General features: G+C 43.0%; 1 protein-coding gene across 1 annotated transcript in view; it reads left to right on the forward strand.

Annotated features, from left to right (window-relative positions):
- Positions 1–17,171, forward strand: part of col4a4 (collagen, type IV, alpha 4) — a 73,189-nt gene that overhangs the window by 14,190 nt on the left and 41,828 nt on the right. Inside the window, exon 4 of the mRNA XM_033630846.2 lies at positions 5,412–5,483. Within this exon, the coding sequence (XP_033486737.2) occupies positions 5,412–5,483 (72 nt within the window). The remainder of the gene's footprint in view (positions 1–5,411; positions 5,484–17,171) is intronic.

A 17,171-nucleotide genomic window follows, 5' to 3' on the forward strand; every position in this document is an offset into this window, starting at 1 on the left:
TGCCTCCCGGACCGTAACAGGAAGATGATTCCACAGGAGAGGAGCCTGATAGCTGAAGGCTCTGGCTCCTGATCTGCTTTTGGAGACTTTAGGGACCACGAGTAACCCTGCGTTCTCAGAGCGCAGTGTTCTGGTGGGATAATATGGCACTATGAGCTCTCTAAGATATGACGGAGCTTGACCATTTAGAGCTTTATAAGTTAAGAGTAGGATTTTAAATTCAATTCTGGATTTTACAGGGAGCCAGTGCAGAGAAGCTAAAACAGGAGAAATATGATCTCGTTTCTTAGTTCCTGTTAGTACACGTGCTGCTGCATTCTGAATTAGCTGGAGAGTTTTTAAGGACTTACTAGAGCTACCTGATAATAGAGAGTTACAGTAATCCAGCCTTGAGGTAACAAAAGCGTGGACCAATTTTTCTGCATCTTTTCGGGTCAGGATAGGCCTAATTTTCGCAATATTACGCAGATGAAAAAATGCAGTCCGTGAGGTTTGCTTTAAATGAGAATTAAAAGACAAATCTTGATCAAATATTACTCCGAGGTTTCTTACGGTAGTGCTAGAGGCCAGAGCAATGCCATCTAGAGAAACTATGTCATCAGATAAAGAGTCTCTGAGTTGTTTGGGGCCAAGAACAATAACTTCAGTTTTGTCTGAATTTAACATCAGGAAATTGGTGCTCATCCAATTTTTTATGTCTTTAAGGCAGTTATGGAGTTTAGTTAATTGATTACTTTCTTCTGGCTTCATCGATAAATACAACTGTGTATCATCCGCATAACAATGGAAGTTTATAGAGTGATTTCTAATGATGTTACTTAAAGGAAGCATATATAGAGTAAATAGGATTGGTCCGAGCACAGAACCTTGCGGAACTCCAAAACAAACTTTGGTACGTAAGGATGATTCATTACGAACGTCAACAAATTGAAAACGATCAGATAAATAAGATTTAAACCAGCTTAGTGCTGAACCTTTTAGGCCAATTAAGTGATCCAGTCTCTGCAGTAGAATTTGATGGTCAATTGTGTCAAACGCCGCACTAAGATCTAATAAAACAAGAACAGAGACGAGTCCTTTGTCTGTATGACATACATCTACAAACGTGTTTTATTATTCAGCGTTCATTAAGAAATGTATGTGACTTGTATGGCATGCATAGACAAACGTATGTATTTTATTATGGACTGTACATTCATGAACACCTTTTATTATGCTGTATATTAAGGAATATACCTGTGTCTTATTATATACCTTACATTGATGAACACGTGTTTTATCATATGCTGCACAACATGTTTTATGATACATTGTGAACTAACTTACAGAAATCTTTCATAATAGAACACACATTAACAAACCTGTGTGTCATTGGTTGTGTACAGCTATAATGAACAAATGTGTTTTACTGTGTACTGTACGTAAATGAACACATACTGTGTACGATATCTAACACACATGGATGGATGCTTTATTATACAGTGTACATTTACAGATGTGTTTTATTGTACGGAATATGTGAACGAACACACGTATGATTATATGACGTACAGTAACAAACACATGATGTATCTTACTGTGTACATGACACGCACGTGTTTTGGCTCAGCTGCAGCAGTCGGCGTTTTTTATTGTTGAAGTGATTTTCTGATGGTTTGATTCGTATCTGATGAACAGAAGCTGCTTCACATCTGTCCTCATTCAGACTGTTCAAAGAGTTTTGTGGGTCAGAAAAAATGGATGCATGATTGTCACTGACGTTATCTGATAAACACACACACACACACACACACACACACAAGCACAGTCAGCTGTCTGCTTCCTAAGAATCTCAGAGATGCTTGTCTGTCTCTGCACAGTGTTTACATTCCTCACTGTCTGAACACAGAGAATACACCATAAAATACAAAACACACTCTGCTGGAGACAATACACCCAAAAACACAAAACTCACATGCTAGGGGAAATACACCCCAAAACAATAAAAACAAAAAACTTGTTGCCTTGTTGCAGTCATAACATCCATGATTTCATACATTTAACACTCCTGTTTTTATGATCGCAGTCAGAAGCTCATACATCCTTCAGTGGCGTGGCGCCCCCAGGCCTGATGGGACATATAATCCACCCAGTGTGTCCTGGATCTTAGATCACCATCCCAAACTCTCCAATTGTTGGCTGCACCTTAATATTGTGTTTATGAAAATCACAAACAGTCTGTGACAAGGACACAAACCTGGCGGAGGAGTCCAGTACCTACTGAGAATTCAGCTCTCACTGCCGTTAAAAACTGAATGAGTCATAGTTACAGCCCCAGTGCCCCATACTCACTCTACCCACCACAAGATACCCCGGATAACCCGGTCCTAAACCTCACCCTAGTCCAAAAAACACACGTAGACTGGATGGACAAACTCCCATCATCCCTTCAGGATACCTGCAGGTGTAAACACCAGGGGCTGGTTGCACACACACCTAAAGTGAAGATTTTCCTTAAAGTCCCAGTTATTTCCTCAAAATAAAATTGGTTGCACAAAGCACCCTAAGTCCCTGATCACACCGAAAGAGTTGTAGCAGCTGGAGGCAGCTTTTTGTAAATGTTTTTAATGAGAAAGAAACTTCTGGCTGTTTTCACGTTGCTACGCGCCTCACGTTTCTGTACTCTAGACACCTTGCATTTTTGCTGGAGCACTCTGAACTCCTGGAGTTGAAAAAACTTCAACTCAAAGCAGAAAAGCACCTCATGTCATCTCTTTTTTCAGCATCTTTTTTCCCACTGTCCAATCAGATGATTTGAGAGGCGGGCCTTCTGTGGTGGTCACGACAACAAGTTTACAGTTGGTAAACAATGGAGGAGAAACTGGTGGTAGTGGTTGCTGGATACCCAGAGCTATATGGCCTGATGATAGACAGCAGGTTGTCAAACTGCCCCTGAGTCGTCCTAAAATCTGCCTGTAAGCGTCCATGATGGAGGAGAAGCTCCTGGACCAACTGGTGGTACTCCCCATGATCCAGCCTCTTTTTTAGGGTCTCATGTACCCACACAGATCTCTGTTTATCTGCTGACAGCCTCTCACCCTCAGCCAGAGCTACAGACAGCACCCTCTGCCTCAACATGGCAGCAGCTACACACTGATTACTGGAGAGTAAATAAAAATAATGAAATGAAAGATAAAGGGTAGATTGATAACACAGGAAGGTAAGAATAAGGAGATGAGTCCGTGGTTGCCTGGCAACAATAAAAAGGTGCAGGAAGTATTTTTTTCACTAGTGGCATTTGCCTAAAAAAAAAGCAGTGCGCCTTTCTGTGTGATCGGGGCCTTAGTGTAAATATTTATGTTTTTCTCCTTGTCTTGGTCTTTTCCTTAAAGAATCCCTAGACTGTTGCACAGAAGACCTTAGCAACCAAAGCAAGGTAAAAAAAAAAAACCTGTCTTAACTGCAACATGATCAAGTTTATGGTGATAAATGAAAATAACCAACACACCCTGAAAAGAGTGTTCTGTGACCAGGAGAACCTGACGGATACACTCCTGGTTTTACACTTTAGATTGGACTGAATCCATCTTCATTGTTTCTTCCTACAGTCGTTTTCTGTTTTCTGGTATTTGGGATCAAATTTACTTTGTTTTTTTTGAAGATTCTTTTGGGGGCTTTTTGCCTTTAATGTACAGGACAGTGTGAAATGGGGAGACAGAGAGAGTGGGGGGACGACATGCAGCAAAGGGTTGCAAGCTGGAGTCAAACTCGCGTCCGCTGTAGCGATGCATCACCTCTATACATGGGGCGCTGGCACTGTCCACTAAGTTACTGACGCCCCTCACATTGATCGGCCACAAAGTCAAACACGTTTTCAGTGGGTGTTGGCCTGCGCCAGGGTTGTCCCTTGTCACCAATTGTCACCAGCCGCTGGGAGGAGAGTGTCCAGTTTGGGGTCCTCAGAATTGCATCTCAGCTCTTTGCAGATGATGTGATTCTGTTGGCTTCATCACACCGTGACCTTTAGGAAGCACTGGAGCAGTTTGCAACGAAGTGTGAGGCTGTTGAGAGAAGAGTCAGTACCTCCATGTCTGAGGCCATGGTTCTCTACCAGTTGCGAGTGAGTTGCTAGCCTGGCGTTGCCAGACCCAATTCGCAAAATACGAATGGCTCCCCAGGTCTATTCCTGGGGAGCGATATCAACAGCTGTCACTCAGAGTGCCCCTTCACACAATTGCAAAGACGGAAAACCAATCAGAGTAAACGAAATGTGTCAACATAGTTGACCAGGCTAGTGAGTTGCTGCTCCAGGTGAAGTATCTCAGGGTGTTTTTCAAGAGTGAAGGTGAAATGGAGCGTGAGGTGGACGGTCAGATCGGTGCAGTGTCTGCAGTGATGTGGGCGTTTGTATTGAAGACAGAGCGGAGCTCGAGGGTGAAGCTTTCAATTTACCTTTCCATCTGGGGTCATGACTGAAAGAATGAGATTGCTGATACAAACAGCCAAAATGAGTTTCCTCTGAAGGGTGTCTGGGTTCAGCCTCAGAGATAGAGTGAGGAGCTCAGACATACGGAGGAAGCTCGGAGTGGAGCTCCTTCACGTCGAAAGGGGTCAGCTGAGATGGTTCAGTATCTGATCAGGATCCTCCTGGGCGCCTCCTGATAGAGGACTTCCAGGCATGTGTGAATGAATGGATTGATAACTAGTGTGTGTCATGATGAGGTCATAATGATGTCACACTAACGTTTTGTGTTTTGAGTAAAGAACTTCCTCCAGTGGGACAAGAAAGATCTGAAGTGATGTCATGTTGATGACATGTGGAGGTGCTGCTGCAGCGATGTGACGTGAATGTAACATTGATGTAGCCTGGAAATCCAGACCCAAATCTAGACAGATTTAGGGTCTGGCCACGAGTAATGCAAATGGCCCAACTCTAAGGGCGGCACCAAGCATGCATTAGTAAATATCACTGCACGCAATTGGATAACACTACAACCAATCAGAACAACACACGGGGTGACGTATCTAGAGCTTAGCTGCCAGTGGAGCTAACTGGTAGATTAGACTCTTGCCGTATCCGGTTGGCAAAACAGCAAAAACGTCCTTCTTGCAAAGGAAAGACTCGAGTGCTGTCTTCTGTTCCTCTTTTAGAGAAAAAGCCAAGTCTAACTCGTTCATTGTAGCGGCCAAAGCCGTTTCAAACAACTGGTGTTCATCCGTAGCCATCTTGCAATGTTTACTGACTGATTCCGGACACAGCGCTGTCGTCATCTGTTTAGCTCGCCTCTGGCCCTCCTATATCAGATACACCGATGTGATTGGTGCAGCTCGGCTCCAATGGCATGGGTAATGAGCATCATTACTGATTGCCAGGGTAACGTTGATGATGCTATGATGTCATTGTGATATCTGTGTTCTTTCTTGGTTTCCAGGGCGACCAATCGGAGGTGTGCGGTGGTCGGGACTGCTCCACCTGTCAGTGTTTCCCAGCCAAAGGAGCCCAGGTGAGTCTCCACCCACTAACACAGCAGCCCACAGCCAATCAGAGCCCTGCTACAGCATGACATCATCACAGCTGCAGACACTCCCTTTAACAGACGTGTGAAGTCTCCACTGTTGGCTCGTAAACCACACACAGACATATCCACACGCACACACACGCGTGCACACACACACACACACACACACACACACACACACACATACAGACTGTAATAATGAGCAGCGGGATGGAGGAGTGTCAGAGTGGAATGTGTTTGTGTTAAATTTTCAGCTGTTTACCTTAAACTGAGTCAACAGATTCCTCACACACACACACACACACACACACACAAAATGATGTCACAGTTACTCCTCTCACTCCTTAAACTTATCTTCTAGATAATATGAACAGATAGGGACATAATGATCTAGAGACCCACAATTCAGAGCGTTGTCATGGTAACACTGTTACTGGTCACTGTGTGGTCCAGATGTTTCTATCTACAGTCAGTGTGGCCCAGATGTTTCTATCTACAGTCAGTTCTATCCAGATGTTTCTATCTACAGTCAGTTCTATCCAGATGTTTCTATCTACAGTCAGTGTGGTCCAGATGTTTCTATCTACAGTCAGTGTGGCCCAGATGTTTCTATCTACAGTCAGTGTGGTCCAGATGTTTCTATCTACAGTCAGTGTGGCCCAGATGTTTCTATCGACAGTCAGTGTGGTCCAGATGTTTCTATCTACAGTCAGTGTGGCCCAGATGTTTCTATCTACAGTCAGTTCTATCCAGATGTTTCTATCTACAGTCAGTGTGGCCCAGATGTTTCTATCTACAGTCAGTGTGGTCCAGATGTTTCTATCTACAGTCAGTTCTATCCAGATGTTTATATCTACAGTCAGTGTGGCCCAGATGTTTCTATCTACAGTCAGTGTGGTCCAGATGTTTCTATCTACAGTCAGTGTGGTCCAGATGTTTCTATCTACAGTCAGTGTGGTCCAGATGTTTATATCTACAGTCAGTTCTATCCAGATGTTTCTATCTATAATCAGTGTGGTCCAGATGTTTCTATCTACAGTCAGTGTGGTCCAGATGTTTCTATCTACAGTCAGTGTGGTCCAGATGTTTTTATCTACAGTCAGTGTGGCCCAGATGTTTCTATCTACAGTCAGTTCTATCCAGATGTTTTTATCTACAGTCAGTGTGGTCCAGATGTTTGTATCTACAGTCAGTGTGGCCCAGATGTTTCTATCTACAGTCAGTGTGGTCCAGATGTTTCTATCTACAGTCAGTGTGGCCCAGATGTTTCTATCGACAGTCAGTGTGGTCCAGATGTTTTTATCTACAGTCAGTGTGGCCCAGATGTTTCTATCTACAGTCAGTTCTATCCAGATGTTTCTATCTACAGTCAGTGTGGCCCAGATGTTTCTATCTACAGTCAGTGTGGTCCAGATGTTTGTGTCTACAGTCAGTGTGGTCCAGATGTTTCTGTCTACAGTCAGTGTGGTCCAGATGTTTCTATCTACAGTCAGTGTGGTCCAGATGTTTGTATCTACAGTCAGTGTGGTCCAGATGTTTCTGTCTACAGTCAGTGTGGCCCAGATGTTTTTATCTACAGTCAGTGTGGTCCAGATGTTTCTATCTACAGTCAGTGTGGTCCAGATGTTTCTATCTACAGTCAGTGTGGTCCAGATGTTTCTGTCTACAGTCAGTGTGGTTCAGATGTTTCTATCTACAGTCAGTGTGGTCCAGATGTTTGTATCTACAGTCAGTGTGGTCCAGATGTTTTTATCTACAGTCAGTGTGGCCCAGATGTTTCTATCTACAGTCAGTGTGGTTCAGATGTTTCTATCTACAGTCAGTTCTATCCAGATGTTTCTATCTACAGTCAGTTCTATCCAGATGTTTGTATCTACAGTCAGTGTGGTCCAGATGTTTCTATCTACAGTCAGTTCTATCCAGATGTTTCTATGTACAGTCAGTGTGGTCCAGATGTTTCTATCTACAGTCAGTTCTATCCAGATGTTTCTGTCTACAGTCAGTGTGGTCCAGATGTTTTTATCTACAGTCAGTGTGGCCCAGATGTTTCTATCTACAGTCAGTGTGGTTCAGATGTTTCTATCTACAGTCAGTGTGGTCCAGATGTTTCTATCTACAGTCAGTGTGGTCCAGATGTTTCTGTCTACAGTCAGTGTGGTCCAGATGTTTTTATCTACAGTCAGTGTGGTCCAGATGTTTCTATCTACAGTCAGTGTGGTCCAGATGTTTCTATCTACAGTCAGTGTGGTTCAGATGTTTCTATCTACAGTCAGTGTGGTCCAAATGTTTCTATCTACAGTCAGTTCTATCCAGATGTTTCTATCTACAGTCAGTGTGGCCCAGATGTTTCTATCTACAGTCAGTGTGGTCCAGATGTTTCTATCTACAGTCAGTTCTATCCAGATGTTTCTATCTACAGTCAGTGTGGCCCAGATGTTTCTATCTACAGTCAGTGTGGCCCAGATGTTTCTATCTACAGTCAGTGTGGTCCAGATGTTTCTATCTACAGTCAGTGTGGTCCAGATGTTTATATCTACAGTCAGTTCTATCCAGATGTTTCTATCTATAGTCAGTGTGGTCCAGATGTTTCTATCTACAGTCAGTGTGGTCCAGATGTTTCTATCTACAGTCAGTTCTATCCAGATGTTTCTATCTACAGTCAGTGTGGTCCAGATGTTTCTATCTACAATCAGTGTGGTCCAGATGTTTCTATCTACAGTCAGTTCTATCCAGATGTTTCTATCTACAATCAGTGTTGTTCAGATGTTTCTATCTACAGTCAGTGTGGTCCAGATGTTTCTATCTACAGTCAGTGTGGTCCAGATGTTTCTATCTACAGTCAGTGTTGTTCAGATGTTTCTATCTACAGTCAGTGTGGTCCAGATGTTTCTATCTACAGTCAGTCCTATCCAGATGTTTCTATCTACAGTCAGTCCTATCCAGATGTTTCTATCTACAGTCAGTTCTATCCAGATGTTTCTATCTACAGTCAGTGTGGTCCAGATGTTTCTATCTACAGTCAGTGTGGTCCAGATGCTTTTATCTATAGTCAGTGTGGTCCAGATGTTTCTATCTACAGTCAGTGTGGTCCAGATGTTTCTATCTACAGTCAGTGTGGCCCAGATGTTTGTATCTACAGTCAGTGTGGTCCAGATGTTTGTATCTACAGTCAGTGTGGTCCAGATGTTTCTATCTACAGTCAGTGTGGTCCAGATGTTTCTGTCTACAGTCAGTGTGGTCCAGATGTTTCTGTCTACAGTCAGTGTGGTCCAGATGTTTGTATCTACAGTCAGTGTGGTCCAGATGTTTCTATCTACAGTCAGTGTGGTCCAGATGTTTCTGTCTACAGTCAGTGTGGTCCAGATGTTTCTATCTACAGTCAGTGTGGTCCAGATGTTTCTGTCTACAGTCAGTGTGGTCCAGATGTTTCTATCTACAGTCAGTGTGGTCCAGATGTTTCTATCTACAGTCAGTTCTATCCAGATGTTTCTATCTACAGTCAGTGTGGTCCAGATGTTTCTATCTACAGTCAGTGTGGTCCAGATGTTTCTATCTACAGTCAGTGTGGCCCAGATGTTTCTGTCTACAGTCAGTGTGGTCCAGATGTTTCTATCTACAGTCAGTGTGGCCCAGATGTTTCTATCTACAGTCAGTGTGGTCCAGATGTTTCTAGCTACACTCAGTTCTATCCAGATGTTTCTATCTACAGTCAGTTCTATCCAGATGTTTCTATCTTCAGTCAGTGTGGTCCAGATGTTTCTATCTACAGTCAGTTCTATCCAGATGTTTCTATCTACAGTCAGTGTGGTCCAGATGTTTCTATCTACAGTCAGTGTGGTCCAGATGTTTCTATCTACAGTCAGTTCTATCCAGATGTTTCTATCTACAGTCAGTGTGGTCCAGATGTTTGTATCTACAGTCAGTGTGGTCCAGATGTTTGTATCTACAGTCAGTGTGGTCCAGATGTTTCTATCTACAGTCAGTTCTATCCAGATGTTTCTATCTACAGTCAGTGTGGCCCAGATGTTTCTATCTACAGTCAGTGTGGTCCAGATGTTTCTATCTACAGTCAGTGTGGCCCAGATGTTTCTGTCTACAGTCAGTGTGGTCCAGATGTTTCTATCTACAGTCAGTGTGGCCCAGATGTTTTTATCTACAGTCAGTGTGGTCCAGATGTTTTTATCTACAGTCAGTGTGGCCCAGATGTTTCTATCTACAGTCAGTGTGGCCCAGATGTTTCTATCTACAGTCAGTGTGGTCCAGATGTTTCTATCTACAGTCAGTTCTATCCAGATGTTTCTGTCTACAGTCAGTGTGGCCCAGATGTTTCTATCTACAGTCAGTGTGGTCCAGATGTTTCTATCTACAGTCAGTCCTATCCAGATGTTTCTATCTACAGTCAGTGTGGTCCAGATGTTTCTATCTACAGTCAATGTGGCCCAGATGTTTCTCTCTACAGTCAGTGTGGTCCAGATGTTTCTATCTACAGTCAGTGTGGTCCAGATGTTTCTATCTACAGTCAGGTCTATCCAGATGTTTCTATCTACAGTCAGTGTGGTCCAGATGTTTCTATCTACAGTCAGTGTGGTCCAGATGTTTCTATCTACAGTCAGTTCTATCCAGATGTTTCTATCTACAGTCAGTTCTATCCAGATGTTTCTATCTACAGTCAGTGTGGCACAGATGTTTTTATCTACAGTCAGTGTGGTCCAGATGTTTCTATCTACAGTCAGTGTGGTCCAGATGTTTCTATCTACAGTCAATGTGGCCCAGATGTTTCTATCTACAGTCAGTTCTATCAAGATGTTTCTATCTACAGTCAGTGTGGTCCAGATGTTTCTATCTACAGTCAGTGTGGCCCAGATGTTTCTATCTACAGTCAGTGTGGTCCAGATGTTTCTATCTACAGTCAGTGTGGCCCAGATGTTTCTATCTACAGTCAGTGTGGTCCAGATGTTTCTATCTACAGTCAGTGTGGCCCAGATGTTTCTATCTACAGTCAGTGTGGCCCAGATGTTTCTATCTACAGTCAGTGTGGCCCAGATGTTTCTATCTACAGTCAGTGTGGCCCAGATGTTTCTATCTACAGTCAGTGTGGTCCAGATGTTTTTATCTACAGTCAATGTGGCCCAGATGTTTCTATCTACAGTCAGTGTGATCCAGATGTTTCTATCTACAGTCAATGTGGCCCAGATGTTTCTATCTACAGTCAGTGTGGCACAGATGTTTTTATCTATAGTCAGTGTGATCTAGATGTTTCTGTCTACAGTCAGTGTGGTCCAGATGTTTCTATCTACAGTCAGTGTGGTCCAGATGTTTGTATCTACAGTCAGTGTGGTCCAGATGTTTTTATCTACAGTCAGTGTGGCCCAGATGTTTCTATCTACAGTCAATGTGGCCCAGATGTTTCTATCTACAGTCAGTGTGGCCCAGATGTTTCTATCGACAGTCAGTGTGGTCCAGATGTTTCTATCTACAGTCAGTGTGGCCCAGATGTTTCTATCTACAGTCAGTGTGGTCCAGATGTTTCTATCTACAGTCAGTGTGGCCCAGATGTTTCTATCTACAGTCAGTGTGGTCCAGATGTTTCTATGTACTGTCAGTGTAGTCCAGATGTTTCTATCTACAGTCAGTGTAGTCCAGATGTTTCTATCTACAGTCAATGTGGCCCAGATGTTTCTATCTACAGTCAGTGTGGTCCAGATGTTTCTATCTACAGTCAGTTCTATCCAGATGTTTCTATCTACAGTCAGTGTGGTCCAGATGTTTGTATCTACAGTCAGTGTGGTCCAGATGTTTCTATCTACAGTCAGTTCTATCCAGATGTTTCTATCTACAGTCAGTTCTATCCAGATGTTTCTATCTACAGTCAGTGTGGCCCAGATGTTTCTATCTACAGTCAGTGTGGCCCAGATGTTTCTATCTACAGTCAGTTCTATCCAGATGTTTCTATCTACAGTCAGTGTGGCACAGATGTTTCTATCTACAGTCAGTGTGGCCCAGATGTTTCTATCTACAGTCAGTTCTATCCAGATGTTTCTATCTACAGTCAGTGTGGCACAGATGTTTCTATCTACAGTCAGTGTGGTCCAGATGTTTCTATCTACAGTCAGTTCTATCCAGATGTTTCTATCTACAGTCAGTGTGGCACAGATGTTTCTATCTACAGTCAGTGTAGTCCAGATGTTTCTATCTACAGTCAGTGTGGTCCAGATGTTTCTATCTACAGTCAATGTGGCCCAGATGTTTCTATCTACAGTCAGTGTGGTCCAGATGTTTCTATCTACAGTCAGTGTGGTCCAGATGTTTCTATCTACAGTCAGTGTGGTCCAGATGTTTCTATCTACAGTCAGTTCTATCCAGATGTTTCTATCTACAGTCAGTGTGGTCCAGATGTTTCTATCTACAGTCAGTGTGGTCCAGATGTTTCTATCTACAGTCAGTTCTATCCAGATGTTTCTATCTACAGTCAGTTCTATCCAGATGTTTCTATCTACAGTCAGTGTGGCCCAGATGTTTCTATCTACAGTCAGTGTGGTCCAGATGTTTCTATCTACAGTCAATGTGGCCCAGATGTTTCTATCTACAGTCAATGTGGCCCAGATGTTTCTATCTACAGTCAGTGTGGTCCAGATGTTTCTATCTACAGTCAGTGTGGTCCAGATGTTTCTATCTACAGTCAGTGTGGCCCAGATGTTTCTATCTACAGTCAGTGTGGCCCAGATGTTTCTATCTACAGTCAGTTCTATCCAGATGTTTCTATCTACAGTCAGTGTGGCACAGATGTTTCTATCTACAGTCAGTGTGGTCCAGATGTTTCTATCTACAGTCAGTTCTATCCAGATGTTTCTATCTACAGTCAGTGTGGCACAGATGTTTCTATCTACAGTCAGTGTAGTCCAGATGTTTCTATCTACAGTCAGTGTGGTCCAGATGTTTCTATCTACAGTCAATGTGGCCCAGATGTTTCTATCTACAGTCAGTGTGGTCCAGATGTTTCTATCTACAGTCAGTGTGGTCCAGATGTTTCTATCTACAGTCAGTGTGGTCCAGATGTTTCTATCTACAGTCAGTTCTATCCAGATGTTTCTATCTACAGTCAGTGTGGTCCAGATGTTTCTATCTACAGTCAGTGTGGTCCAGATGTTTCTATCTACAGTCAGTTCTATCCAGATGTTTCTATCTACAGTCAGTTCTATCCAGATGTTTCTATCTACAGTCAGTGTGGCCCAGATGTTTCTATCTACAGTCAGTGTGGTCCAGATGTTTCTATCTACAGTCAATGTGGCCCAGATGTTTCTATCTACAGTCAATGTGGCCCAGATGTTTCTATCTACAGTCAGTGTGGTCCAGATGTTTCTATCTACAGTCAGTGTGGTCCAGATGTTTGTATCTACAGTCAGTGTGGTCCAGATGTTTGTATCTACAGTCAGTGTGGCCCAGATGTTTCTATCTACAGTCAGTGTGGCCCAGATGTTTCTATCTACAGTCAGTGTGGTCCAGATGTTTCTATCTACAGTCAGTGTGGCCCAGATGTTTGTATCTACAGTCAGTGTGGTCCAGATGTTTGTATCTACAGTCAGTGTGGTCCAGATGTTTCTATCTACAGTCAGTGTGGTCCAGATGTTTCTGTCTACAGTCAGTGTGGTCCAGATGTTTCTGTCTACAGTCAGTGTGGTCCAGATGTTTGTATCTACAGTCAGTGTGGTCCAGATGTTTCTATCTACAGTCAGTGTGGTCCAGATGTTTCTGTCTACAGTCAGTGTGGTCCAGATGTTTCTATCTACAGTCAGTGTGGTCCAGATGTTTCTGTCTACAGTCAGTGTGGTCCAGATGTTTCTATCTACAGTCAGTGTGGTCCAGATGTTTCTATCTACAGTCAGTTCTATCCAGATGTTTCTATCTACAGTCAGTGTGGTCCAGATGTTTCTATCTACAGTCAGTGTGGTCCAGATGTTTCTATCTACAGTCAGTGTGGCCCAGATGTTTCTGTCTACAGTCAGTGTGGTCCAGATGTTTCTATCTACAGTCAGTGTGGCCCAGATGTTTCTATCTACAGTCAGTGTGGTCCAGATGTTTCTAGCTACACTCAGTTCTATCCAGATGTTTCTATCTACAGTCAGTTCTATCCAGATGTTTCTATCTTCAGTCAGTGTGGTCCAGATGTTTCTATCTACAGTCAGTTCTATCCAGATGTTTCTATCTACAGTCAGTGTGGTCCAGATGTTTCTATCTACAGTCAGTGTGGTCCAGATGTTTCTATCTACAGTCAGTTCTATCCAGATGTTTCTATCTACAGTCAGTGTGGTCCAGATGTTTGTATCTACAGTCAGTGTGGTCCAGATGTTTGTATCTACAGTCAGTGTGGTCCAGATGTTTCTATCTACAGTCAGTTCTATCCAGATGTTTCTATCTACAGTCAGTGTGGCCCAGATGTTTCTATCTACAGTCAGTGTGGTCCAGATGTTTCTATCTACAGTCAGTGTGGCCCAGATGTTTCTGTCTACAGTCAGTGTGGTCCAGATGTTTCTATCTACAGTCAGTGTGGCCCAGATGTTTTTATCTACAGTCAGTGTGGTCCAGATGTTTCTATCTACAGTCAGTGTGGCCCAGATGTTTCTATCTACAGTCAGTGTGGCCCAGATGTTTCTATCTACAGTCAGTGTGGTCCAGATGTTTCTATCTACAGTCAGTTCTATCCAGATGTTTCTGTCTACAGTCAGTGTGGCCCAGATGTTTCTATCTACAGTCAGTGTGGTCCAGATGTTTCTATCTACAGTCAGTCCTATCCAGATGTTTCTATCTACAGTCAGTGTGGTCCAGATGTTTCTATCTACAGTCAATGTGGCCCAGATGTTTCTCTCTACAGTCAGTGTGGTCCAGATGTTTCTATCTACAGTCAGTGTGGTCCAGATGTTTCTATCTACAGTCAGGTCTATCCAGATGTTTCTATCTACAGTCAGTGTGGTCCAGATGTTTCTATCTACAGTCAGTGTGGTCCAGATGTTTCTATCTACAGTCAGTTCTATCCAGATGTTTCTATCTACAGTCAGTTCTATCCAGATGTTTCTATCTACAGTCAGTGTGGCACAGATGTTTTTATCTACAGTCAGTGTGGTCCAGATGTTTCTATCTACAGTCAGTGTGGTCCAGATGTTTCTATCTACAGTCAATGTGGCCCAGATGTTTCTATCTACAGTCAGTTCTATCAAGATGTTTCTATCTACAGTCAGTGTGGTCCAGATGTTTCTATCTACAGTCAGTGTGGCCCAGATGTTTCTATCTACAGTCAGTGTGGTCCAGATGTTTCTATCTACAGTCAGTGTGGCCCAGATGTTTCTATCTACAGTCAGTGTGGTCCAGATGTTTCTATCTACAGTCAGTGTGGCCCAGATGTTTCTATCTACAGTCAGTGTGGCCCAGATGTTTCTATCTACAGTCAGTGTGGCCCAGATGTTTCTATCTACAGTCAGTGTGGCCCAGATGTTTCTATCTACAGTCAGTGTGGTCCAGATGTTTTTATCTACAGTCAATGTGGCCCAGATGTTTCTATCTACAGTCAGTGTGATCCAGATGTTTCTATCTACAGTCAATGTGGCCCAGATGTTTCTATCTACAGTCAGTGTGGCACAGATGTTTTTATCTATAGTCAGTGTGATCTAGATGTTTCTGTCTACAGTCAGTGTGGTCCAGATGTTTCTATCTACAGTCAGTGTGGTCCAGATGTTTGTATCTACAGTCAGTGTGGTCCAGATGTTTTTATCTACAGTCAGTGTGGCCCAGATGTTTCTATCTACAGTCAATGTGGCCCAGATGTTTCTATCTACAGTCAGTGTGGCCCAGATGTTTCTATCGACAGTCAGTGTGGTCCAGATGTTTCTATCTACAGTCAGTGTGGCCCAGATGTTTCTATCTACAGTCAGTGTGGTCCAGATGTTTCTATCTACAGTCAGTGTGGCCCAGATGTTTCTATCTACAGTCAGTGTGGTCCAGATGTTTCTATGTACTGTCAGTGTAGTCCAGATGTTTCTATCTACAGTCAGTGTAGTCCAGATGTTTCTATCTACAGTCAATGTGGCCCAGATGTTTCTATCTACAGTCAGTGTGGTCCAGATGTTTCTATCTACAGTCAGTTCTATCCAGATGTTTCTATCTACAGTCAGTGTGGTCCAGATGTTTGTATCTACAGTCAGTGTGGTCCAGATGTTTCTATCTACAGTCAGTTCTATCCAGATGTTTCTATCTACAGTCAGTTCTATCCAGATGTTTCTATCTACAGTCAGTGTGGCCCAGATGTTTCTATCTACAGTCAGTGTGGCCCAGATGTTTCTATCTACAGTCAGTTCTATCCAGATGTTTCTATCTACAGTCAGTGTGGCACAGATGTTTCTATCTACAGTCAGTGTGGCCCAGATGTTTCTATCTACAGTCAGTTCTATCCAGATGTTTCTATCTACAGTCAGTGTGGCACAGATGTTTCTATCTACAGTCAGTGTGGTCCAGATGTTTCTATCTACAGTCAGTTCTATCCAGATGTTTCTATCTACAGTCAGTGTGGCACAGATGTTTCTATCTACAGTCAGTGTAGTCCAGATGTTTCTATCTACAGTCAGTGTGGTCCAGATGTTTCTATCTACAGTCAATGTGGCCCAGATGTTTCTATCTACAGTCAGTGTGGTCCAGATGTTTCTATCTACAGTCAGTGTGGTCCAGATGTTTCTATCTACAGTCAGTGTGGTCCAGATGTTTCTATCTACAGTCAGTTCTATCCAGATGTTTCTATCTACAGTCAGTGTGGTCCAGATGTTTCTATCTACAGTCAGTGTGGTCCAGATGTTTCTATCTACAGTCAGTTCTATCCAGATGTTTCTATCTACAGTCAGTTCTATCCAGATGTTTCTATCTACAGTCAGTGTGGCCCAGATGTTTCTATCTACAGTCAGTGTGGTCCAGATTTTTCTATCTACAGTCAATGTGGCCCAGATGTTTCTATCTACAGTCAATGTGGCCCAGATGTTTCTATCTACAGTCAGTGTGGTCCAGATGTTTCTATCTACAGTCAGTGTGGTCCAGATGTTTCTATCTACAGTCAGTGTGGCCCAGATGTTTCTATCTACAGTCAGTGTGGCCCAGATGTTTCTATCTACAGTCAGTTCTATCCAGATGTTTCTATCTACAGTCAGTGTGGCACAGATGTTTCTATCTACAGTCAGTGTGGTCCAGATGTTTCTATCTACAGTCAGTTCTATCCAGATGTTTCTATCTACAGTCAGTGTGGCACAGATGTTTCTATCTACAGTCAGTGTAGTCCAGATGTTTCTATCTACAGTCAGTGTGGTCCAGATGTTTCTATCTACAGTCAATGTGGCCCAGATGTTTCTATCTACAGTCAGTGTGGTCCAGATGTTTCTATCTACAGTCAGTGTGGTCCAGATGTTTCTATCTACAGTCAGTGTGGTCCAGATGTTTCTATCTACAGTCAGTTCTATCCAGATGTTTCTATCTACAGTCAGTGTGGTCCAGATGTTTCTATCTACAGTCAGTGTGGTCCAGATGTTTCTATCTACAGTCAGTTCTATCCAGATGTTTCTATCTACAGTCAGTTCTATCCAGATGTTTCTATCTACAGTCAGTGTGGCCCAGATGTTTCTATCTACAGTCAGTGTGGTCCAG

The sequence above is a fragment of the Epinephelus lanceolatus genome, chromosome 4 (genome assembly GCF_041903045.1).
Source record: "Epinephelus lanceolatus isolate andai-2023 chromosome 4, ASM4190304v1, whole genome shotgun sequence".
NCBI classification, from domain to species: domain Eukaryota; kingdom Metazoa; phylum Chordata; class Actinopteri; order Perciformes; family Serranidae; genus Epinephelus; species Epinephelus lanceolatus.